The 25,811-nt window shown below is 46.5% G+C and overlaps 3 protein-coding genes across 6 annotated transcripts in view; all 3 read right to left on the reverse strand.

Annotated features, from left to right (window-relative positions):
• The window catches only part of GFOD2 (Gfo/Idh/MocA-like oxidoreductase domain containing 2), a 43,630-nt gene extending 26,865 nt beyond the window's left edge, over nt 1-16,765 (reverse strand). For both annotated transcript variants that reach the window (XM_066348887.1, XM_066348886.1), the window contains exon 1: nt 16,571-16,765. The gene's annotated coding sequence lies outside the window, so the exon portion shown is untranslated. The remainder of the gene's footprint in view (nt 1-16,570) is intronic.
• The window catches only part of CENPT (centromere protein T), a 186,826-nt gene that overhangs the window by 68,642 nt on the left and 92,373 nt on the right, over nt 1-25,811 (reverse strand). The gene's annotated exons all lie outside the window — the stretch shown is intronic.
• The window catches only part of RANBP10 (RAN binding protein 10), a 73,364-nt gene continuing 68,458 nt past the window's right edge, over nt 20,906-25,811 (reverse strand). For all 3 annotated transcript variants that reach the window (XM_066350268.1, XM_066350269.1, XM_066350270.1), the window contains 3 exons: nt 25,361-25,506; nt 24,939-25,050; nt 20,906-24,486 (listed from right to left, as the gene is read on the reverse strand). In XM_066350268.1, coding sequence (XP_066206365.1) covers nt 24,356-24,486; nt 24,939-25,050; nt 25,361-25,506 — 389 coding nt within the window. In that variant the 3' untranslated portion in view covers nt 20,906-24,355. The remainder of the gene's footprint in view (nt 24,487-24,938; nt 25,051-25,360; nt 25,507-25,811) is intronic.

The raw sequence follows: 25,811 nt of genomic DNA on the forward strand, positions 1-25,811 counted from the left end.
CCTCTATATTTCCTAGGTTGTGATAGATTTTTTACAATCGTTCCCTTCTTTGTTTTCATGTCATCGAATAGTCAATCACCTCCCACAAAGACGCTGGACTTAGCTATGTCATTTGCTCTGGCCAACTGGACATTAGCAACATAACACAAGTACTTGGGCATGAAGGCTTACACCTTTGCTACTCCTGGGCCCTCTGGGCCATCACCGTGTAATGTACAAACCCAGGCCATCCCACTGGATCCCGAGAGACACATGACCAAGTCACCTCTACTGCTCCAGCTGACAATGAGCCAACTGCCAGTTATGTGAAAAAGACCATTCCAGACCATCCAATACCAGCTGAGCTGACCCACACCACAACAACCACTCAGGTACCCTAAGAATCATGAGAAATAATAAATGTTTGGTTTAAGCTACTGAATTGTGAGGTGGTTTGTTATATAGCAAAAGCTAACTGATAAACACTCCTTTACAGACCAAATTCCCTTAATTCCCTCAGGCCTTCCTCATACTCTCTGGCCAAGGCTGCTCTGGTTTGCCCACTCGGGTTTGTCAACACTCCCCTGCAATGGGGTCCCCAGAACTGAACACCATATTCTGAGCATAGTATGGTCTCCTATCTCTGAACATTACATTCCTATTAAGAAGCTTACATTCATTTTATTTAAAAAGAAAACATTTATTTTTTCTATTGCCCTGGGTGGATGGCTCTGTTGGTTAGAGCATCCTCCCAAAGTGCAGAGGCTGCCGTTTAGAACACCAGTCAAGGCACGTACAGGAACAGATTAATGTTCCTGTCTCTCTCTCTCTTCCACTCTCTCTAAAGTCAATAAACAGAAAGGTTTTGTTTTTGTTTTTAATTTATTTTTGGTTGCTTCCCATATGTGCCCTGACTGGGAATTAAACCTGCAACCTTGATGTTTCTGGATGATGCTCTAACCAACTGAGCTAACCAGCCAAGGCTCAACAGCATTTCTTCATATAAAATGGGTCCAAAGAAAATAAGAGCATCACATGATAACAGAATAGTTCTGCCTGCCACTTAGGATTAGGAAAATGAGCTGCTGTTTTCAGTCTTTTTTTTTTTAATCACAGGCACACCTTGTTTTATTTATTTATTTTTTTAATTAATTTTTTTTACAGGGACAGACAGGAACGGAGAGAGATGAGAAGCATCAATCATCAGTTTTTCCTGGCGACACCTTAGTTGTTCTTTGATTGCTTTCTTATATGTGCCTTGACTGCGGGCCTTCCGCAGACTGAGTAAACCCTTGCTCGAGCCAGCAACCTTGGGTCCAAGCTGGTGAGCTTTTGCTCAAACCAGATGAGCCCATGCTTAAGCTGGCGACCTCGGGGTCTTGAACCTAGGTCCTCTGCATCCCAGTCCAATGCTCTATCCATTGCGTCACCGCCTGATCAGGCTGTTTTCAGTCTTAAGCTACAACTTGACCTGCCAAGAGGATAATTTCACTCAGAACTGTCTCTCCAACCACCACCCCTCTACCACATAAAATCACTCATGCTTATCAGTTAGCTCAGTACCTCTGTAGTCAAGTTTCCTCTCTCTTAACAGAAAAACGTACTGTATGTCAAGCTTTGCAGGACAGACCACAGTGACCCAGTACTTAGGGTCTATGTTAAGTCAAATGCCAACAGGCAATCATGAAGGGAAGACAAGTGATCGTGATTCAAACCTAACCAGTTGATAAGGAAACACTCTGGCTATACTGAAGCCTTTCTGCTCCCATAGCCAGTCCATCACTATATCCCAACAACTGGATATCATAATGCCCCTTGAATTCATCCACTGGTCTGGTTCCCTAGACAGACAGCCACAGTTCTCCTAGTCCTAACCACTTCCTTTCCCAGTCTTTAAGTCTCCCTAGGATAAATGCCAAGTTCCTTGATGGGGCTCACAAAGCATATCCCCACTGTAGGTTGGACCCTTCCCCACCTTTCTACCTTAGCACTTTCACCTTACACTACACTCGACATTCTAGCAGTTACCAAATCTGACTCCTTCAGTCTTGCTCTGAGGTTTTGGTCCAAGATTTTGTTTGCTCTGCCTAGAACAGGGGTTGGGAACCTATGGTTCACGAGCCAGATGTGGCTCTTTTGATGGCTGCATCTGGCTTGCATACAGATCTTAAATAAAAAAAAATAACATTAAAAATATAAAACAGGCCTGACTTGTGGCGGCGCAGTGGATTAAGCGTCGACCTAGAAATGCTGAGGTCGCCAGTTCAAACCCTGGGCTCGCCCGGTCAAGGCACATATGGGAGTTGAAGCTTCCTGCTCCTCCCCACCTTCTCTCTCTCTCTCTCTCTCTCCTCTAAAATGAATAAATAAAATAAATAAAAATAATTTTAAAAATATATAAAACATTCTCATGTATTACAATCCATTAATTTCCTACCAGTCATGTTCATGGTTGCGGGTGGCTGGAGCCAATCACAGCTGTCCTCCGAGACAACACCAAATTTTTATTGGATAATGCTTAACGTACATGGGTCGTTGTGAGGTCAGGAAGTAAACTTCCCTCCTTTTAATCAAGTAGTCATCTAGCTAATTGCAGAAACCCTTTTGACGAAGAAGATGGCTAAAAGAAAAAAAGATGAGTATCGTACTTTTCAGCAGGAATGGACAGAGGAATTTGCCTTTGTAGAGAGAGTAGGTTCTGTAGTGTGTCTAATATGCAATGATAAAATTGCATCAATGAAATGGTCAAATATAAAGTGGCACTTCGACACACGCCATACTACATTTGCATCGAAATATCCAACAGGGGACAGCAGAAAGAAAGCATGTCAAGAGCTACTGTGCAGAGTGCAAGCTAGTCAGCAGAAACTCCATGTTTGGACCCAACAAGGTGATTGAAATTCGGCTAGCTTTGCTGGTGCTTTAGCAATTGTGAGAAACAGAAACCATTCACAATGGGGAGTATGCCAAAACATTCATGCTTGATGTTGCCAATGAACTTTTTGATGACTTTTCAGATAAAGACAAGATAATCAAACGAATAAAAGACATGCCTCTGTCAGCAAGAACTTTTCTTGATTGCACCATCATGATAGCAAATCAAATTGAGGCAACACAAGTGAAGGAGCCTCCATAAATGCAGCACCATTCTTTTCTCTCGCTTTGGATGAGTCAACAGACGTAAGCCATTTATCCCAGTTCAGCGTGATTGCAAGGTATGCTGTCGGCATACACTACGTGAGGAAAGTCTTGCTGTTTAGCCTATGAAAGAGACAACAAGAGGGGAGGATTTATTCAAGTCTTTCACTGAGTTCCCTAAAGAAAAAAAATCTACCAATGGATAAACTTATTTCGGTTTGTACTGATGGTTCTCTGTGCATGGTGGGGAAAAACAGGATTCATAGCACTTCTTCATAAACATGAAAAGAGACCTATCCTAAGTTTTCACTGCATCCTACATCGGGAGGCGCTTTGTGCTCAGATATGTGGCGAGAAGCTTGATGAGGTAATGTCGCTGGTCATTCAGGTGGTCGCCTTTATTGTTGCCCAAGCTTTAAATGATCGTCAGTTTAAAACACTGCTAGATGAAGTTGGGAATAATTATCCTGGTCTGCTTCAGCACAGCAATGTGCATTGGCTGTCAAGAGGGAAGGTGCTCAGCCATTTTGTGGCTTGTCTGAGCAAAATCCAGACTTTTTTTTTTTTTGTATTTTTCTGAAGTTGGAAACTGGGAGAGACAGTCAGACAGACTCCCGCATGTGCCCGACTGGGATCCACCTGGCACGCCCATCAGGGGCAACGCTCTGCCCACCAGGGGCGATGCTCTGCCCATCCTGGGCGTCGCCATGTTGCGACCAGAGCCACTCTAGCGCCTGAGGCAGAGGCCACAGAGCCATCCCCAGCGCCCGGGCCATCTTTGCTCCAATGGAGCCTTGGCTGCGGGAGGGGAAGAGAGAGACAGAGAGGAAAGCGTGGTGGAGGGGTGGAGAAGCAAATGGGCGCTTCTCCTGTGTGCCCTGGCCAGGAATCGAACCCGGGTCCTCCGCACGCTAGGCCGACGCTCTACCGCTGAGCCAACCAGCCAGGGCCACACTTGTCTTTTTAAGTTCATCACCCACCCACACAAGTGTGCAGTGGACAGCGCGACCTGAGTTATATCCCCGGTGCCTCAGTCAGAGATTTTTTTTCTTTTTTGTATTTTTCTGAAGTTGGAAACGGGAGGCAGTCAGACAGACTCCTGCATGCGCCCGACCGGGATCCACCCAGAATGTCCACCAGGGGGCGATGCTCTGCCCATCTGGGGTGTTGCTCTGTTGCAACCAGAACTATTCTAGTGCCTGAGGCAGAGGCCATGGAGCCATCCTCAGTGCCCAGGCCAACTTTGCTCCAATGGAGCCTTGGCTGCAGGAGGGGAAGAGATAGAGAGGAAGGAGAGGGGGAGGAGTGGAGAAGCAGATGGGCGCTTCTCCTGTGTGCCCTGGCTGGGAATCGAACCTGGGACTCCTGCACGCCAGGCTAACGCTCTACCACTGAGCCAACCAGCCAGGGCTTCCGTCAGAGATTTTGAGCTACAAGCTGCTGACCTGAAGGCCTCAGACATGTGGGTGAATAAGTTCAAGTCACTGAATAAAGATTTGGAAAGACTTGCATGACAGCAAGCAGAGTTGGTGAGCAAACACAAGTGAGGAGAAATGAAAAAACTTCAACCCGCAGACCAGCTGATTGTCAAAACTTGGAATGCGCTTCCCATCACATACCATACACTGCAGTGGGTGAGTATTGCTGTACTGACAATGTTTGGCTCTACGTATGCATGTGAGCAGTCTTTCTCACATCTAAAGAATGTTAAAACCAACCTACGATCACGTTTAACGGATGAAAGTCTCAATGCCTGCATGAAGCTTAACCTTACCACATATCAACCAGACCTCAAAGCCGTCAGCAAAACCATGCAGCACCAGAAGTTGCATTAATGATAAGAAGTACTTTATTCACCATTGGTTAGCAACAGCATAACAATGTTATTAAAGAATTCAGAGACTTATTGTACTTTAAAAGTGTTGGTTGCTTGACCTGTGGTGGCGCAGTGGATAAAGCGTCGACCTGGAAATGCTGAGGTCGCCAGTTCGAAACCCTGGGCTTGCCTGGTCAAGGCACATATGGGAGTTGATGCTTCCAGCTCCTCCCCCTGTCTCTCTTTGTCTCTCTCTGTCTCTCTCTCTCTCTCTCCTCTCTAAAATGAATAAATAAAATAAAAATAAATTCATTTAAATATTCCTCCTTTAAAAAAAAAAAGAAAAGGAAAAAAAAAAAAAAAAGTGTTGGTCTTACATAAAATGCACACATTTACTTGTATTTAGTGTTAAACATATTGTTTTGTTTTTTTTTTTTTGTATTTTTCTGAAGCTGGAAACAGGGAGAGACAGTCAGACAGACTCCCGCTTGTGCCCGATCGGGATCCACCCAGCACGCCCACCAGGGGCGAGGCTCTGCCCACCAGGGGGCGATGCTCTGCCCCTCTGGGGCGTAGCTCCGCCACGACCAGAGCCACTTTAGCACCTGGGGCAGAGGCCAAGGAGCCATCCCTAGCGCCCGGGCCATCCTTGCTCCAATGGAGCCTTGGCTGCGGGAGGGGAAGAGAGAGACAGAGAGGAAGGAGGGGGTGGGGGTGGGGGTGGAGAAGCAAATGGGCGCTTCTCCTATGTGCCCTGGCTGGAAATCGAACCCGGGTCCCCCGCACGCCAGGCCGACGCTCTACCGCTGAGCCAACCGGCCAGGGCCTAGTGTTAAACATATTGTATGGCTCTCATGGAATGGCATTTTAAAATATGTGGCGTTCAGCCTGACCTGTGGTGGCACAGTGGGATAAAGTGTCGACCTGGAACACTGAGGTTGCCGATTCGAAACCTTGGGCTTGCCTGGTCAAGGCACATATGGGAGTTGATGCTTCCTGCTCTTCTCACTTCTCTCTCTCTCTAAAAATTAATAAATAAAATATTTTAAAAATAAAATAAAATAAAATATGTGGCGTTCATGGCTCTCTCAGCCAAAAAGGTTCCTGACCCCTGGCCTAGAACAATATTTCTTCTTACTTATTCAAGCTAACTCCTTTCCCCGAGATCTGTTAGGTTTCCACTTAAACACCATGTCTTCAGAGTGACTGTACCTACGCTGAGTTAAGTGATTTCCAAGAAGCCTCGGCTTTGGCTTTCACAGTTCCCATCATATTTCACTGGGATCGCCTATTTAGTTTCTGTCATGAAGGCAGGACCTTGCCTATCCCAGGAATCTATTAGGGAAATAATCAGGAATGCCTTCCATGTGGCCTTTAACATCAATCATGTACTAAGAACTAATTAGGAAGGTGTGTCTAATTGTCTTCTAGCCCTCCTTTTGGCCCTCCAATATCTGAAATTGAGCCAGTGTAGCAGATAGGCCATCAATGCTTTGACAGCAGAGCTGGACCCAAAGAGGAAAGCCAATTACACCTCACCTACAGAGCCTGAGCAGGAGCCAATGGAAAGTATGCAGCTTGAGCTTTGAACTGTATGTTCATAGCAGAGCAACGAATGACAGGTCCCCAATAGTAACCAACTTGTTCTTACAGTCTGAAACAATAACATGAATGCTTTCAGCAGGACAGTCTTCAGATACATGTGAAATGTTTCTTTACCTGCATTTATGGTCCCATTGAAAAAAATAAAAGCTGGTCCTGGCCAGCGGCTCGGTGGATAGAGCATCAACTGGCATATGGAAGTCCCAGGTTCAATTCTCAGTCAGGGCACACAGGAGAGGTGACCATCTGCTTCTCCCGTTTCCTCTCCCCCTTTTTTCCTTCTTTCCCTCCTACAGCCAGTGGCTCAATGGTTCAAGTGGTCCCAGGCACTGAGGATAGCTCAGTTGGTCCAAACACATCAACCTCAGGCGCAATAGCTTGGTACTTGAGCATCGGCCCCAGACAAGGTTGCCGGGTGGATCCTGGTCAGGGTGCGTGCAGGAGTCTGCCTCACTATCTCCCTTCCTCTTACCTAAAAATAAAGAAAGAAAGAAAAGAAAAGAAAAAAAAAAAAAGAAGAAGGCCCTGGCGGGTTGGCTCAGTGGTAGAGCGTCGGCCTGGCGTGCAGAAGTCCCGGATTCAATTCCTGGCCAGGGCACACAGGAGAGGCACCCATCTGCTTCTCCACCCCTCCCCCTCTCCTTCCTCTCTGTCTCTCTCTTCTCCTCCCGCAGCCAGGGCTCCAATGGAGCAAAGTTGGCCCGGGCGCTGAGGATGGCTCTGTGGCCTCTGCCTCAGGCGCTAGGTTGGCTCTGATTGTGGCAGAGCATCGCCCCCTGGTGGGCATGCCGGGTGGATCCCGGTCGGGCGCATGCGGGAGTCTGACTGCCTCCCTATTTCCAGCTTAGGAAAAATGCAAAAGAGAAAACAAAAAAAACAAAAAACAAAAAAAAACAAAACAAACAAACAAAAAAAAGAAGCCAAACTAAAGAAACAGGTATTGAGTTATACAAATTAGTTATGATAAACGCTTTGGTCCCTGAGTTTTCATGGAGGTTTAGCTTTCCTATGACTTGATTAAGTACCTATATTGTCACAGATTGCTGCCTTCTAATTGACAGCAAAAATACAAACAGGACAAAGGAAACAAATGCTATCCTTCCAGCTCTACAAGCTGACACAGGGGGTAAAACTGTTAGGCAGCCACCATGAAATGAGAGACCATTCCCAGCCTTGGCCAAATCCACCAGTTCCCCATCTTCCCCGCCCCTTTCCACACAGTGTTCTAAAAGGGACACTAATGAAAGACCTAATGAGGCATAACTACCCAATGTACAAAAGGGTCAGCCTAACCAAGTTATAAAGGTGAAGTAAATTTAACACCCACAGAAGCCTCTGGATCACTATCAGATCTAAAGGTTAGCATCGCCTGACCTGTGGTGGCACAATGGATAGAGTGTTGACCTGGAATGCTGAGGTCGCCAGTTCAAAACGCTGGGCTTGCCCGGACAAGGCACATTCGGCAAGCAACTACTAAGAATTGATGCTTCCTGCTCTTCAACCCATCCCCCACCTTCTCTCTCTCTCTCAAATCAATAAAATATTAAATTTAAAAAATTAGCTTCAGCTGAGATTACAGTATGACAAAGTACTCATCTACCAGCTATGTTAATTCTTTATTGTTTTTGAAATTCTGACAGTAAACCAGATTATTTTTTCTGAGATTGTTTTAACGGAGTTCCAGATTGACATTAACCTGAAAATTCCAACCTCAGCCCTACTCTCTCCCAGAGCAATTTTATCTAATCCTTCAACTTCACTAGGACCTCCCTGAAAAGGTTCGTAACTTCCCATTTTCAGCCTTGACAACTTGCTCTGGCTTTGTTTCTACCCTTTTAAGTGTCTACTGGAAATCACACCCAAGTGATTTACAACTTTTCCCAACCCAAATTCATCTTTCCTCTCAAACAAGAACCTCCTCCTGTGCTCCTCCACTCCCTCTACTGGCACAGTATCTAGTCACCAGAGTCCATTCGTGTGTGTGTGTGTGTGTGTGTGTGTGTGTGTGTGTGTGTGTGTGTGTGTGTGTGTGTGTGTGTGTCAGAGACAGAGAGATGGTCAGACAAGGACAGGCAGGAAAGAAGACAGATGAGAAGCATCTATTCTTCGTTGCGGCACCTTAGTTGTTCATTGATTGCTTTCTCATATGTGCCTTGACCGGGGGCTACAGCAGACCGAGTGACTCCTTGCTCAAGCCAGCAACCATGGGGTCATGTCTATGATTCCATACTCAAGTTTGTGACCTCGGGTTTTCCAGGTCCATTCCTCTTTATTACCCTATATATATATATATTTTTTTTATTTATTCATTTTAGAAAGGAGAGAGAGAGGGAGCGAGAGAGAAACAGAGAGAGAGAGAAGGGAGAGGAGCAGGAAGCATCAACTCACATATGTGCCTTGACCCGGCAAGCCCAGGGTTTCGAACCAGCAACCTCAGCATTTCCAGGTCGACACTTTATCCACACCGCCACCACAGGTCAGGCTATTACCCAATATTTTTAAGCACCACAGTGAGTTAGGCATTATGCCAGGAGTTGAGCTCATAGCAGTTATCAGACAGGTCAGGTCCCTGTCATAGCTGAAAACCAAGGACTGACTTGACACAGGGAACATAATGAATGTTCAAGGGTCCTTCCCTGTGGCAGGCAAGTGAAAAAAAGACGCTGCCTTTGCCTTATTGAGGTAAAGTAAAAAGTACACTTGGCCACATGCATGCAAAACAGCCAACCCTAGAGAGACGTAGATTTCATACTTTGGTTTTACCTGTGGTCCCAAGGGGATATCTTTTTAATTATAATGATAATAAACATTTTTCAATGGGCAAACTTAATTTACTGAAGTTTTCTTAGCGTTTCCCACCTCCATATGGACACAAGTATTCTGTTCCCATGAAAACTGCTATTTCTATGGCAGCATAGGACACTCTAGGGCACCTCAGAGCACAGCAACCCTGACCAGTGTTCTCTAACTCTGTGTTACATGGCCTCTGGTCACCGGGAAGGTTAAGGTAGTTCTCCAGTAACTGGAAATGCCCAGTGTCTTCTCAAATATCTCCTACTTGTATGCAGAAAACTGCTTACCAATTAGGCCATGACCATGCTCAACCGTAATTTAACAATCTTCTAACTGTTAAACGTCAGATGCAAATGTCTAAGCTCTGGACAGTCTGCCACACCAGCCCCTTTTTTCTTTTTGGTTAATGTGTAATGAAGCAGGCTGGTTATAAAATACAGGATGTACAGGGGATATGCCTACCTGGAAACAGCCACTCATTTCAATATTTTAGAATTTTCTAATTATTGTTTAAATGATGCACAATATCTTGTCTCACTGTTCAGGCTCTAAGCTCTAATTTTAGGACCAAGACTGGGTTTTATATGATATTAAGGGGAAAATAGGTCCCTGAAACTTAACACTTCAAGGTATTTTGGTAACATTCCTATAAAGATTTGGAAATTACTTAAAGGCACTTAAATATTCTTTGCACAAAAATATTACTATGTCACGGATATTAAGCATTGAAGTAAGGAGAAACAAAGACAATATATTTAAAAGAATAAACAGAAGCCTGAGCAGGCAGTGGTGCAGGAGACAGAGCATTGGCCTGGGACACAGAGGACCCAGGTTCAAAACCCTGAAGTTGCCAGCTTGAGCTCGGAGTTACCAGCTTGGGCATGGGATCATAGACATGACCCCATGGTCGCTGGCTTGAGCCCGAAAGTCACTGGCTCAGCTGAAGCCCCTCCCAACCCCTGTCAAGGCATGTATAGAAGGCATCAATGAACAACTAAGGTGCCGCAACTATGAGTTGATGCTTCTCATCTCCCCCCCTTCCTGTCTGTCCCTGTCTGTCTCTCTCTCTCACTAAAAAAAGAATATAAAATAACCAGGAGCAGGGCAGGGCTGGCGGAACCACAATAGCCATTTAAGCACAATGATTTACTTTTAAAAATAATATCAGATAAGAAGTTCTATGATGAATCATTTTCCCCTTTGCTTCAAAATACAAGCTATGTACCCTTAGGCCCTGGCATAGGAATATGAATTCAAAAGGCTGAAAAAGTAACAGGAGGTAAGCTGATCTCTCTACCATCCCCCATACGCTAGACAATCAGAGAATGCCTGGCATGAGAAGCACATCATCTCACATGCTCCCAGGGCCACTGCCAGAGTTTCCTTAAAGATAAAAACCATTTCCTAGTGGGAACCACCATTGAGCTGCAGAAACCATTAACCACATGGAACTTCCTATAATATGTTTTGGGACACTGTGCTACAAAACAAGCACCCAAGACACTGTAAGGGTCAAAATGTTTCATCAACAAGCACCAAAAAAAACCAACATCAATTTTAGAAAGCAGCGCAAGATCTGTGAGTCAGTCACCTTTCAATTATACACACGTAAACTCATTATCTAGGCAATCACATTACTGTTTGGTTCACAGACACCTGAGACAGAAAGAAATGTCAGTGCTGCCCAGACCCCGCCACTGTTCCCCCTTCCCCCATCTTTAACACAGTCAATAAAGCCAGAAAGAGTGCAAGCTGGCAAAGGGAAAACAAGTTCAATATTATCCTTTACACCACAAGCAAGAAGAAACTCTTAGGGCAGTTTGTTCATCTTGGAAGATGGGAAATACACTTAAAAAAATTTTTTTTAGATTTTTATTTATTTATTTTTTCAGAGAGAGAGGAGAGAGAGAAAGGGGGAGGAGCAGGAAGCATCAACTCCCATACATACCCCAACCAGGCAAGCCCAGGGTTTCAAACCAGCAACCTTAACGTTCCAGGCTGACGCCCTATCCACTGCACCACCACAGGTCAGGCTTAAAATATTTTTATGTTAAATATTTTATTGAGGCCTGACCAGGCGGTGGTGCAGTGGACAGAGCGTCGGACTGGGACGTGGAGGATCTGGGTTAGAGATCCCGAGGTCACCAGCTTGAGCACGGGCTCATCTGGTTTGAGCAAGGCTCACCAGCTTGAGCCCAAGGTCGCTGGCTCGAGCAAGGGGTCACTCATTCTGCTGTAGCCCCCAGTCAAGGCACATATGAGAAATCAATCAATGGACAACTAAGGAACCACAACGAAAAATGGATGTTTCTCATCTCTCTCCCTGTTTGTCTGTCCCTATCTGTCCCTCTCTCTGACTCTCTGTCTCTGCCACACACAAAAAAAAAAACTTAAAAAAAATTTATTGAGGTGCAACTGACATAACATTAGTTTCAGCTGGATAACAATGATTCAATATTTGTATATATTGCAAAACAACTGCCATAATACATCTAGTTAATATCTCATTTAAAAAATATATATTACAGAAAATTACTGTGTTTTTACATTATTTTTTGCTAAGTTTTTATGTATGTTCAGTGTACTTGTGATTTATTACATAGTCACAACTTTGTATCCTGAGATTTTTTTCACTTACTGTTTAGACATAAGCATTTTTCGTGGTATCAGACAGTTTTTAAGGGGTACATTATACTCCACTGACTACTTAAACCAGCTTTTCATGTCTCTGGTGTTCGACATTTATGTCATTTTCAATTTGTTTTAAATTATACAGATTAAGCAATTATGGTCTGGAAGTTACATGACTTGCCTAGTGTTATCGTTCTAAGTAAAATAAAACTATAAAAGGAAATAAAAACTTTGATGTTGTAAAGTGATACAGTAAATCTCTGGTTCTACTCTGGAGTTTTCTAGTCTAATGAAAAACTGCTCAGTACTCAGTTCCAATTCCTCACAGCCTTCATTCCTAATCCCTTTGAAGGGCAAATACAAACTCTTATGGAAGAAGCTTCCGGGAATGGCTTAGAGCAGGAGTCCCCAAACTTTTTACACAGAGGGCCAGTTCACTGTCCCTCAGGCTGTTGGAGGGCCGGACTATAAAAAAACTATGAACAAATCCCTATGCACACTGCACATATCTTATTTTAAAGTATAAAAACCAAAATGGGAACAAATACAATATTTAAAATAAAGAACAAGTAAATTTAAATCAACAAACTGACCAGTATTTCAATGGAACTATGCTCCTCTCACTGACCACCAATGAAAGAGGTGCCCCTTCTGGAAGTGTGGCGGGGGGCCGGATAAATGGCCTCAGGGGGCCGCATGCGGCCCATAGTTTGGAGACCCCTGGCTTAGAGACATGTGGGAGAGAATGAGCTATTCCTCAGCAATTTCTGGCTATTCTGGGTCCCAAAGAGTGTGGCATTTTGTTATTGGCTACCTTGAGAACTGAGTACCTAAGATTCAAATACATCCTTTCTAAGAGCAGGAACTAAAGAACAAGTATTTAAGATAAGAGTTTGAGTGTTCAGTTCCATCACCACGAAATAAAAGTAATTACTCCATTTCTTATTTCCTTTGTTTCAGTTTAAAGAGAGTACTTCACCGAGCTCATTTCTGACCTAATGGCAAATTTATGAATGAGTGTTACAAGTGTAGGGAAGTTTTACTGCTTTCATGTTTTTTAAACAAATTTTATAAGAAGTTTATTTATGCATCTGTTAAGAGATGGGCTGAGATCCTAGTGGTGTCAGCCACTGCTCTTATGTTTTTCTCAGTATCACTTAAACATCAGTGGAGGGAAAAAACACAAAACTTGAATCTGTTCTACTCTTGGTACATCATGAGAAGTCAGGGCTCTTTGGAAAAGACAGTAGCACTGGGAAAAACAGAAGGTAGCAGGAAAAGAGGAAGACCTGATATGAGATAGATTAACTCCATAAACGAAGTCATAAGCATGAATCTACAGGAGCCGAGCAGCACTGTTGAGGACAAAACATTGTGCACATCACTCATTCACAGGGTCACCGGGAGTCGGAGCTAACTCAATGACACGTAACACACACATTTACTCTGACTTTCATGAGTCTAAGTGTATTTCAAGTATATATCTTTCACTCCCCACTTTTTACACCTGACACCTAAATTGGCAAGTAATTTGGACTTTTAGACGCTCTTCAAGTTTTCTAATACAAAGCTGCTACTTTTATATGTAAGAAAAGTAATATCCCATTATTATGCTGTATACAAATTTGTAAAAAGAGCAAAATCTCCAATTTTTTCCAAGATGCTGTCCAATTTAATGGTGGATTTATTCTAGAATTGGATCTTCTAGGTACTTTAAATATGCATGAGTGACATGAGTGACTTGTCAGGCATCAGACAGGCTCTTTTACTTCTAGGGTCTCTCTGCTTCTTTTATTTTCTGAGCACCAATGTCTCTATTACAACTTCTTACATCAGATAGCACTTATTCCCATTTCCTTTCTCCTCCTACTGGATAACTAGACAATCAGTTCAGTGAAAGTAAATCTTGTCAGCATTACTGGTTTATCTGGTACCTTGGCCTATTAAATACTGTTGACTACTTTATTGCAGGCCAGATTTGATAACTGCCCTCAGCTGCTCCAGAAAATAGAGCAGATGTTAAGTAATTATTTGTCAAAGGTTTCACTGCCACAGCGACGAGGAAACACTTTGAGAATCTGTAAGTCCATCTTTTTCCTCTGAAAACAAGTGCCTGATCATAGGAACTCAAAAAATGCATACAAATCCCTGGGGTACACTCACAACATTTAAGCAGTATCTTCAACTGCTCATTCAACGAAGTGCACTTACATTCAAAGCACGCTTCTACATCCCACACCCCATCCAGTTCTGCTGATGGTAACTGATCGCTCTCCGTCAAATCATACCTTGATTTTGGCCTACTTCTCTGTCTTCTATTTGGGCCAATGATAAATTCATGAGGACTACTGCATAGAATACAATGACTTTCATAAAATTTTTCTGACAGGATTTGGTTAACCATGCCAATTGCTCCACAGATTACACACCTTCTGATAATACCCCACTATATCTCTTGAGACATTTATACAAAATATTTCTACAGATGTAAAAAAAATCAATAAAATCCAAAGCCATGCAATATGAATAACTATGTTGTATACCTGAAACTAACATAATAGTGCATATTAACCATATTTTAATTAAAATAAATTCACAGCCATAATATCCATAATTATGGTCTGGCATGGATTTGTGAACCTATATATGTTCTTCTTTAAATAACACCTATTATCACTTTCAAAGTATCTTGTCACTTTGGGAGCGAAAAAAAACTACTGCAAAGTTGAACAGACACTAAAAATTAGTTTTATCAAGCTAGTAATAAATTGACTTTAATAATTAGAATCAGTGACCATCTTTTAAAAACCACAGGCAAGGCGGGCTTCTTTTTCATTGCTAATCCTACAACGAGTGGGTTCTATCTAGTATTACTATAGAAATCTTTTTTTTTTTTTTTTTTTTGTATTTTTCTGAAGCTGGAAACGGGGAGAGACAGTCAGACTCCCGCATGCGCCCGACCAGGATCCACCCGGCACGCCCACCAGGGAGCGACTCTAGCGCCTGGGGCAGAGGCCAAGGAGCCATCCCCAGCGCCTGGGCCATCTTTGCTCCAATGGAGCCTTGGCTGCGGGAGGGGAAGAGAGAGACAGAGAGGAAGGAGGGGGTAGGGGTGGAGAAGCAGATGGGTGCTTCTCCTGTGTGCCCTGGCAGGGAATCGAACCCGGGACTTCTGCACGCCAGGCCGACGCTCTACCATTGAGCCAACCGGCCAGGGCCTACTATAGAAATCTTATATCTGAATTTTCCTAGCAAATAAAAATAATGACTGATCAGACTCAGATTAATCATTCCATAGGGAAAGTAAGGCAACCAGGTGGTAACAGAAACCCTCTCAAAACTGAATCTTTATCAATAAAATGGGGAGTCCACCCACAGAACTGTCTGCTGAAAGTTTTCACTTCTTGGTCCAGACAGATTCTCTCAACTCCTAGTACAAAGGCAATCCTTTTTTCCACATTTTCTGTAAAATGAATGGTCTTAAAATTCTTGTGCCCTGGTGTAGCTTTTCAGTAGGAAAAGAACTTCCTTATCAAGAATGAACTTAGCTTCTCCAGCTCTTAAAAACAACCATCTTCTCCATATCTCTTCATATCACTGTAACATGTTAAATGTCTTTTCTAATTTAACAGCTGTCCCCTTCAAATGAAGGGACATACACTAAGGGCTCTTCTTCTGAGACCTTTGTGCCCACAGATTACAAGGTCCTCTGGGTGGTGCCTAGCCCTGGTTCTGGACACTCAAAGGGCACCCACTGTCTTCCTGTGTCTTGCTCTCAGCATGACACTATGGGAACAAAGAACATAAATAAGATGGTTTATAACCTTACTTGGTTTCTATCCAAAGCAGCTTTAAACTTTTCTATTCCTGTCCTGTTCAAATTCTGCAGCAGTTTGGGAAGTAAACTTCACATTCATAAGTCCTGATATCCCCGCCCCCTCTTCCTTCCTCCCTATTCATGTAACAATGTCTCCTTGACGGGAATACCTCAACTCACCTTTGTCTCCGCAGGTCCATCAGCTTCCTTCCTGCGCTTCAAAGGTAGGCCAGGGCCCTTGAGACATGGCCACTGGGCACTCTGGGGCTGGCAGAGCCACCCGCATCTCCTGAAGCATTCCCTCTCCCACCAGCCACCTAAACGCTCTCTCCTTAAAGATTTACCCCCCTAAAAATCCTATCTCACTCTGAAAGAGGATGGATCGGCTACCTCATGAGCCCTTTGTCTGAGGCTTCCACACCTCGCATCCCTAAGTACAAAGCGTCGGTCCTCACACAGGTAGGTGGGTCTGCTCTGCACAGGGCGGGGGGAGCCTAGGTTTCCGCGTACAGTGATGGGAGGGGTGAGGGCCCAGGTCCTCGCAGGAGTCAAATTTCTAAAATTTTACGGCCAAACTTTCAGGTCTTATTTCTGAGGTGGGGAGGGCGAACTCCGGGGCGACCTTCGAACTCAGCGCGGGTGCTCGCAGTTAAACGGCTCCCTCCAGCCTCGACTTCGCGTATCCCCGCCTCTGACTTCGGACGCCGAGCCGCGGTAGAGGCCCGGCCGACGCCCGCTCGCAGCCGCGCCATGCCCTCCTTCATCCTCACCCGCTGCCGCGGGCTGCCTCTTACCTGGCACGCTGGCATTAGCCGCCGCGCTCCGCACCGGAGACTCTGGGTCCGGACGAGTCTCAGCGGACACCAGTACCCGGTGAAGGAGGTTGGCAGCGACTTATCAGCCGGAGTCTAGGGGGCTGCTACCTGGAACGCGCTGCCTGGTTTCTAAGGAACTGGGGGCTCTGGAAGAGGGGGTGGGACGGCGGGAGATCTGCGCATGCTCCCTGACGGGGGTGGAACCTGCGGGGAGGAGCCGTGACCTAGAGCTGCGCATGCTCGTTGGTTGTTGGCGGGGAGGGAGTGGGGGTGGTGGAGGTTAAATAACCTGGCTGGAGGCCTGCGTCGTTATTTCCGGCGGTGGGGACATTGTTCGCCGTCCTTGTATCCTTTCTGGTTCGCCGCTCTCATCAAGGGCAAGGAGGTTTTGGGAACTCTGGTGGGTTTTGGTTGTCCAGAAGCGAAGGAAAGTCTTCTGTTACACATAACCCATCCTTTGCAAAGTAGTTCTCTCGAACTCACCGACCCTCACGGCTTATTAGATATTTTTTAGTTCCTTAGATATTAGTACTCTTATGGACTGTGATCTCAGTCCTCATAATCTCTTTACTGAATCCTATAAGCAACCCTGTCCCCAATCCGCTAGACCAGTGAAACCTTTAAACCTTAGTATAAAACAGGTTATGTTGGAAACATGGGATTAGGGGTTATTTCTGCATGGGGAGCCCCACCCCTGCTTGTCTGACCCTCCTGGTGAGTCTGAACCCCAGCTCAGCTGGCCCTCTTTCCAGAGCAGCCTGTAATGATAGAACATGTCAGTTAAGGCAGGTGTTCCCACTGAGATCAGCTGACCGTGCTTTGGCAGGAGACAGGACTTCCCACCACTGCTGCCACCCTTGTGAACATGGAAGGCTTCCAGAGTGATGAGAAATTGTAACCCCCAAAACCCCCTTTTCTGATGGGATTTTATTCCTTGAGTACCTCCCCTGGATTTTGAACAGCCAGGTACAAAGGAGGCAGAATCAAAATGTGCTTATTTTATGTTTGTCTTAGTCATTGTTCAAATTTCACCCTAGAGCAAGGTTTCTCAATAGCAGCACTGTTGACATTTTGGGCCTTATAATTCTTTGCTGTGGGGGCTCTCTGCATTGTAGGATATTTAGTGGCATCCCTGAACACAACCCACTAGATATCAGTAGGCCCCAACCCCAGCCGTGACTACCAAAAATATCTCCAGATCTTGCCAAATGTCCCCTTGGGGGAAAAATTGGTCCAAGTTGAGAACCACTATTCTAAGGGAAATTTATCTACTATAGTTTAACTTATAGAATCAGGACATTTGTGCTGATCTTAATACTTCACTTTTCCCAATACACTAGCTTTGCCCTGAGAGTAGACTAATAGTCCTGTAAAGTGCCCAAGTGAAGCGTTCTATAGTAATGTAAGTTTGGAAAGTACTGGGTTTTAAGCTGCACATCTTAACACAGGATTGTTAGAGCTTTTAATTAGCTGGTGATGTTCATTGTGACCATCCATCACAGTTGTCCTTATTTACTGGACCACAAAACCCTTTTCTGTTTCCAGGAACCATGTTCCTCTGGGATATGGATCTACTTGCTCTCCAGCAAACCTTCCTCACTCCAGTGACTTTTAGGTACCAACTGTTCCCTTCTGTTCCTGACACTATCTTGGGGCACCATTATCCATACTTTTGCCCCAACCCAAAGCCTGCATTTGCCTTGTCTCTTGCTTTTCCCATCTCCCTTACATCCAGTTACTCCTCCTACTGTGCTAACACAGTGGTCGGCAAACTCATTAGTCAACAGAGCCAAATATCAACAGTACAAAGAATGAAATTTTTTTTGAAAGCCAAATTTTTTAAACTTAAACTATATAGGTAAGGCCCTGGCCGTTTGGCTCAGTGGTAGAGCGTCGGCCTGGCGTGCAGAAGTCCCGGGTTCGATTCCTGGCCAGGACACACAGGAGAAGCGCCCATCTGCTTCTCCACCCCTCCCCCTCTCCTTCCTCTCTGTCTCTCTCTTCCCCTCCCGCAGCGAGGCTCCATTGGAGCAAGGATGGCCCGGGCGCTGGGGATGGCTCCTTGGCCTCTGCCCCAGGCGCTAGAGTGGCTCTGGTCGCGACAGAGCTACACCGCAGAGTGGCAGAGCATCGCCCCCTGGTGGGCAGAGGTCGCCCCCTGGTGGGCGTGCCGGGTGGATCCCGGTCGGGCGCATGCGGGAGTCTGTCTGTCTATCCCCATTTCCAGCTTCGGAAAAATACAAAAAAAAACCAAACCAAAACAAAAAAAAACACAAAAAACTATATAGGTAAGTACATTGTTGTTAACTTAATTATGGTACTCCTAAGCTGGATTTTGTGCCCACACTAAAGGGGCAGAAGAGCCGCATATGGCTCGTGAGCCGCGGTTTGCCGACCACTGTACTAACACATCTCCTAAATATTCCTCAAACCTGTCCTCGTGTCTGGCCTGCAGTACTAGCCTCGCTGCTTATTTCTTTGCCTCCAATTTGCTTCCAGTCCCACCTCCAGGTGGACATCAACATGAGCTTCTCTATCCCTCCTTTACATCAAACCCTGATACTTTTGGGAGGCAGAAGGAGGCAGGAGCAGGCCAGACACCAAGGAGCATCCTCATAGAGGCAGGGCAGTCAGTCACCTGTACTACATCCCTAAGTGCTAAGCACTGCCCTATGCATGCTAGAATCTTCTACCACAATGGAATAGTAGAACTGACTCCATTTTAAGAATAGGGAAACTGAAACTGAGAAAGGTTAATTTTACAGGGTTAACAGGTTAGTAAAACAGAACAAGAATTTTGGGCCCTGGCCGGTTGGCTCAGCGGTAGAGCATCGGCCTGGCATGCGGGGGACCCGGGTTTGATTCCCGGCCAGGGCACATAAGAGAAGCGCCCATTTGCTTCTCCACCGCCCCCCTCCTTCCTCTCTGTCTCTCTCTTCCCCTCCCACAGCCTAGGCTCCATTGGAGCAAAGATGGCCCGGGCACCGAGGATGGCTCCTTGGCCTTTGCCCCAGGCGCTAGAGTGGCTCTGGTCGCGGCAGAGCGACGCCCCGGAGGGGCAGAGCATCGCCCCCTGGTGAGCAGAGCGTAGCCCCTGGTGGGCGTGCCGGGTGGATCCTGGTCGGGCGCTTGTGGGAGTCTGTCTGTCTCTCCCCGTTTCCAGCTTCAGAAAAATACAAAAAAAAAAAAGAATTTTGAGCACAAGCTTTCTCCCAGACTGACAGGAGACTAACTCAATACCCCTCAGAAGAGCTCTTTTTTACTGTCTGTTTGGGGTGAAGATATTTGGAATGTATTAAAATCTTGTCCTGGACAGATAGCTCAGTTGGTTAGAGCAGTGGTAGTCAACCTGGTCCCTACCGCCCCTAGTAGGTGTTCCAGCTTTCATGGTGGGCGGTAGCGGAGCAACCAAAGTATAAATAAAAAGATAGATTTAACTATAGTAAGTTGAGCCTGATCTGTGGTGGCGCAGCGGATAAAGCGTCGACCTGGAAACGCTGAGGTCGCCAGTTCGAAACCCTGGGCTTGTCTGGTCAAGGCACATATGGGAGTTGATGCTTCCAGCTCCTCCCCCCCTTCTCTCTCTCTGTCTCCTCTCTCTCTCTCTCTCTCTCTCTCTCTGTCTCTCCCTCTCCTCTCTAAAATGAATAAATAAAAAATTAAAAAAAAACAAAACCATAATTCAACTATAGTAAGTTGTTTTATAAAGATTTATTCTGCCAAACTTAGCGAAAATCCGACATAAAGTACTTGGTAAGTAATTATTATTATATGCTTTAACTTGATGTAATTCTGCTTTATAAATTTTATAAAGTAAAGTTACTTCTCTACTTTATAAATCACCATTACTGTGGAACCGGTGGGCAGTTAGAAAATTTTACTACTAACAGAGAAGTGAGCAGTAGATATAAAAAGGTTGACTACCCCCGGTTAGAGCATCATTTCGAAGTGCAGAGGTTGCCGGTTCGACCCCGGTCAGGGCACATACAGGAACAGATTGATGGTCCTGTCTCTCTCCCTTCCTCTCGCTAAAATCAATAAATGTTTTTAAAAATCCTATCTTGAGGGTAGGAGGTCCTGTGGCCCAACTTTTTGAAGATGAATTTGCTTTTTCTTTGTCTCAGATGAAAGCTATTTTGGGGGAAAAGAATTAAAGCTTAAGTATCTATCCTCTGTCGGGTCATAAAAACACCCCAAGTCTTGAGAGTCCTTGAAGTAGTGGAGGCCTAGGCAATGAAGGGGCGGGCTGAGAAGAGCCCACCCTCCAGGACACTGGGTACCAGACCCACTAAGACACAGAGACCAACTCATGACTGCTCATGGATGTGTATTTTAATAAAAATAATTCTGTCAAAATACAACAGGAGTTTTTTCATCTCTCAAGTACAATTTAATAGGATGTTTTGTGTTAGAATTCTCTCTAAACCCTCCCACACCCACAAGTTTCATGCTAATGCCAAGTTATCAACTTGCAAGGACAAAGGCAGAACCAGTGTGCACAATGTGGAGGACGTGTGTCACCTGTAGTTATGAATGGAGGAAAACCCTATGCAAAATGGTGGCGCCGCAGGCAGCCAGAGTCCACAATCTGGCCACAGGTCCGGGTGCACAGGACTGGTGGTCAAGTAGGGCTCTGCTGCCCAGCTGCCACACAGTGTGCATACCTGAGTTGTGAGCAACCATGGAAACTTGCAGCTCTGACAGTTCTCTGCCTCAACGTCTTTGTGCTTGCTTAAGGGGTAGAAAGGCGCTGGGTGGCTGGGCAGTCCTCATTTCTCCAACTCTTGGTGTCCCCTTTTTGAAGGCCTACAACCAGCCACAGACCCATGTGGGTGAGGACTGGGTTTCTGGCTTTCTTTGTGTGGTCTGCCAATCTCCATCCACTATGGAAGGACAATCATTTGATGGTGCAAGGGTTTAAAAGGTAAGGAAGGCTGCTCCCCCAGGGCTGGTCAACCCAACAGGGCTAAGTCTTCCCCCTGACCCTTTGGGTCAAGTCCAGTTCTTCACCGGGGCTCCTCCCAGGTGCCTTCCCCACTCTCGGCTCCTGGAAGCAGGCTGGTAGGACTGGGTGTGCATGAGGGGCTCCTCTGGCTGGCAGGCAGGCCTGGACTATCACCAAGACAGTGGGCTCAAGCAGCTTTGTTTTTGTCCTCTCCACGGCTTGTGGGGCAAAGGCTTATGTCCCAAAGGTATGTTGTCCAACTGGGACAGAGAGCCCCTCCGGAGAGGAACAGAGTAAACAACTTGGACTCAGCTGAAACAGTGAGATAAGGCACAGAAAATGGGGAGATGGCCATGGGTACTGAGTGCAAGCCATGCGAACACCCAACCCCACGCAGCACACAGCTGTCCCAAGTCCTCCTGGGCTCTCTCAGATGCTCCATACCCAAGCCCAGGCACCTATCCCCATCCCTGACACACCCCTAAAAGTACCAGCTGCTCAGAAACCGCTGGAGGCCTGTCTAACACCGCTGGGCCTAACCCCTCATCTGCCATTCAGCTTTAGGACTAAGCAATGTTGCCCCACTCACAGGGATGAGGTTAGTCCCGGCTCTGGCGCAAATCTGCTGTGTGACTTTGGCCAAGTCACTTAACCTCCTGGACCTGTTTCCTTATCTGTAATAGGAGAGGATTGGTGGAGCAGATATTCTCTGAACCCTACTCCAGCTGCAAAAACCTCTGGTTTTAATTCCCAAACCTACTTAGCTCTGACCATTTTAACAGACTGATATTTTCAACCTCTGGGTTTGGGAGCTAAGTATACCCAGCCCTGCATAGGATGAGTTTCCTTTACAGACAGGATGACAGCTCCCTGATGGGTCATGGTCTGTGGGTTGCCAGCTGCCCTGATGGAAACTAGGAAAAAACAGTAGCGTACAGGATCATGTCCCAAGGCAGAACTCTAAGACAGCAGAGGCCAGGGCCCTGACACCACCACCAGCAGCTGGTCCGACTCAAGCATTTCTCTTGTTGTCCAGCTGTGGGTGCAGCAAGGCCTGGTGGGCTCTGAATAACTCAGGCCGTCCCAACCATTCCTGTGTCCAATGACAGAGAGCAGAAAATTGCCCGGGCAAGATCCAGGCAGGGACTGGAAATTCAACTTCTGACCTTGCCCCTTTGCAGGGGCTGCTTGTGTGCTCCCTCCCACTGTGAAGCAGGTGGGGAAATCCCAGTCCCTCTTGGTGTTCCTCTGGGTAGATCTCCTCCCTTCCCTCTTCCTAGGCTGTCAGTCCTCGCAACAGACGGCTCACCCAAGTCCTGGAAGCCATCTTGGCCCTTCCTCTCCTGATTCCCTGATGGCAGTACCAGGGCTGTTTTTTGCCTCACCAGCTGTAAAGATCCATCTGACAAGGCTGGTGGGACATTTGTAAAGCCCATGAGGTCCCTTCCTCTGGCCAAAACATACTCATAACAGTCTTTCATAAGCGTGGCTAGGGCCAAACTGCAGGGAGCTGCCTGGCACAGCTGCAGTGAGGCCTGGCCTAGGGGGTCAAGGGTTCCATCCACTCCAGTGACCAGCAGCCCAAGAATCTGTCTCCACTGGTCCTGGCTTCTCAGCAGAAAGCATTGATTCCATCAGAGCTTCGCAGAGCTGGTGAAGATCCAGGCAGGAAGAAGGCAGCCCCTGTACTCAAGGGCCTCAGTCGCAATGGAGACTTCCTCCCCGCAGCCTGACACACAGCAGCTCTTGGATCGAAGGCAGGTTGTTTCCAGGCAATCAATTTAGAGTAATGAAATATTTGGCCATCTTAACAATGAGAAGGCAGGATGATGAAAAGGGAAGAGAGAGAGGTGCAAGGCAGGCAGTGAAAGACAGGGAAGAACGGTAGATAGCGTGCTGGCCAAGGACCCTCCACTCCCTTGCTATGCTGTATAGCCTTGGGTCAACTCCTCTCTTTTCTGGACCCCTGGCCCTACAGTTCTATGCTCAGTCCGACTCTCAGGGGCCTGGGGACCCACACCTCTTGATGTTGCAAACCAGCTTAGCCTTACCTGCCCACTAAGTGTCCCCTCCAAAGCCTATGGGGCTTCCCCACACTGCAGCTGGGCCTGTGGCTCAACAAGGGAAGCCTGAAATAAATCACTTGGCTGAGGTTACAGAGATGATTCTTTTTTAATGAGTTGGACTCAAATAAAAACATATGGTGTCTGGATAGACTCACCAAAGAGGTGGTGGACCACTAGCACTACGATAAATACTGTGTCTTTTTTTAATATATATATTTATATATATATATATATAATCTCATTTTTTTCTTATGAAAATAATAAGCCATCACCAACTTGGATAGGCTTCATCACTAAATTAGCAGAAACCAGCTCAGCACAAACTCTCCAGAGATAAATACTGGTGGCTCAGTCAGGAGGAAAAAAAAAGATTAAAAAACTCCAACCCCTCCTCAAAATGAAACCCCCCTTTCAAAGTAGAAGGCGCTACATGAGAGTAACCAGCCAATACTGTGTCATAGGCCGCTGCACGTGAAGAGGGGGTGGGGGGAGAGAGATTGAAGGTGGGGAAAAAGTAAAAAGAAAGGAAAGAAAATGAAACGAAAGAAAAAAGCAAGGAAAGGAAAGGGAAAGGGAAAGGGAAAGGAGAAAGAAAGGAAGGAAAAGGGAAAGAAAGGAAGGTGAGGAGGCCAGGCAGGAGGAGTGGACTCTGCCCATGGCTTCCAGGTCCCTGCGCCAGGTGCCTATGGAGGGCCGGGCTGCTCCAGCCCTGAGGCTGAGGAAGGGCCAGGCGGGGCCAGCCAGCACGGTCAGCTAGTGCAAGTAGTCATCAACTCTGGCAAAGGAGCAGGATCCCAGGCCCGCTCGGGCCATGAGTCGTAGACATTCAGATGCCTGGCCCAAGGCGAGCATCAGAGGGGGCTGCTTTGGCAGGTTCTGAGACTCTGTGGATAAGAGACGAGGCCTGGTCACTACCCTGCCCAAGGCTTGGACCTAGGTCAAAGTTCTCTTGGAGAACTTGGGGGAGTGAACAAAATCTCTTGGAATAGAGTATTTATGTGTCTCTGTGTGAGTGTGCCCCAGCCACCAGGCCATGGCCCTGCAACCAAGCCAAAAACTTAAGGGCCTTAGCTTTCTTCCAAGCAATAGGCTGGCCTGGGTCCAGAGTCCCACCCGAGGGCCCACCACAATCTAGCCAGACAACTCAGTTGGACAGAGAGAGTTCAGGATTTTGGTTCAGCCATGGGAGCCCAAGAATCCTGTGGGCCATCAGAGAGCTCCTAGACAAAGCTCACCACCCTGATTTGGACAAACATCAGCAATTCTTAGGGAAAGAAGGGAGGGGGCCACCCCAAGCACTCATGGGCAAGCTTCTAATTTTGTTAGATCTACTTACCTAAAATGGCGCTGTTGAGGGCTGCACACACAGGCTCCCTCTGGATAGGATCAAGCTGCTGGCCAACTGGGCAGCTCCAGGGGTCTGAGTACGCCAGCAGGCTAAAGGCATCCTAAGGGACAGGGCACTCTTGAGAGGACTGTGGCACACACTTCACACACCCCGCCATGGCTCCAGAGACCACAGTGTTGTGTGGTGCCCAGTGAGGATACAAAACACCCCACTGTTGGGTCAGGGAGGGTTGCGCCCTCCACAGAGCCAAGAGAGGACGGAGTACACCCTGGATGTCCCATTTCCCACTGCAGACTTGAATGGAGCCCACTTTGTCCTGGTGTTGCTGTCCCGAAGGCCCTCCCAGAGTCACCCTGACCCCATTACCAAAAGGGGGCCCTCTCTGTATGAGGGCTTGGCTTGTTCTGTACCTGCAGCATCTCTGTGTGGGCCAAATTCTTGCCATACTCCCTGCCCAGCTGTTCACTCAGTGCCTGCAATTCGCGGCCAAACAGGATTATCCTTTCTGTGGCAGCCTGATTGCCCCCGCAGAGCTGCCGTCGAGGATGCCCATCATCTGCACCCAGAGCCCAGCAGAGAACACATCAGGAGGCATGAGGAGAGAAAGGGAGGAGAACATGGCAAGAAGGACCTTGCGGGTGAGGGGCTGTAGCTTCTGCCAGAAGCAAGTGAGGCCTGGGAGGAGCAAGTGGGCCAACTACAGATGAGGTGCTTAGTCTACCCAGCACATGCTCTAGGAGTCAGATGACTCAAAGCTTTCCCTCTTTCCACCCTGTGCAGATGCACGGGGGCTCATAACAGCGCCCTCTCTCTCCAACTCCCTCTAGCCTCAAATGCAGAGGTCCTGGTCACGGCAGCAGG

This window comes from Saccopteryx leptura, chromosome 9 (assembly GCF_036850995.1).
Source record: "Saccopteryx leptura isolate mSacLep1 chromosome 9, mSacLep1_pri_phased_curated, whole genome shotgun sequence".
Taxonomy (NCBI): domain Eukaryota; kingdom Metazoa; phylum Chordata; class Mammalia; order Chiroptera; family Emballonuridae; genus Saccopteryx; species Saccopteryx leptura.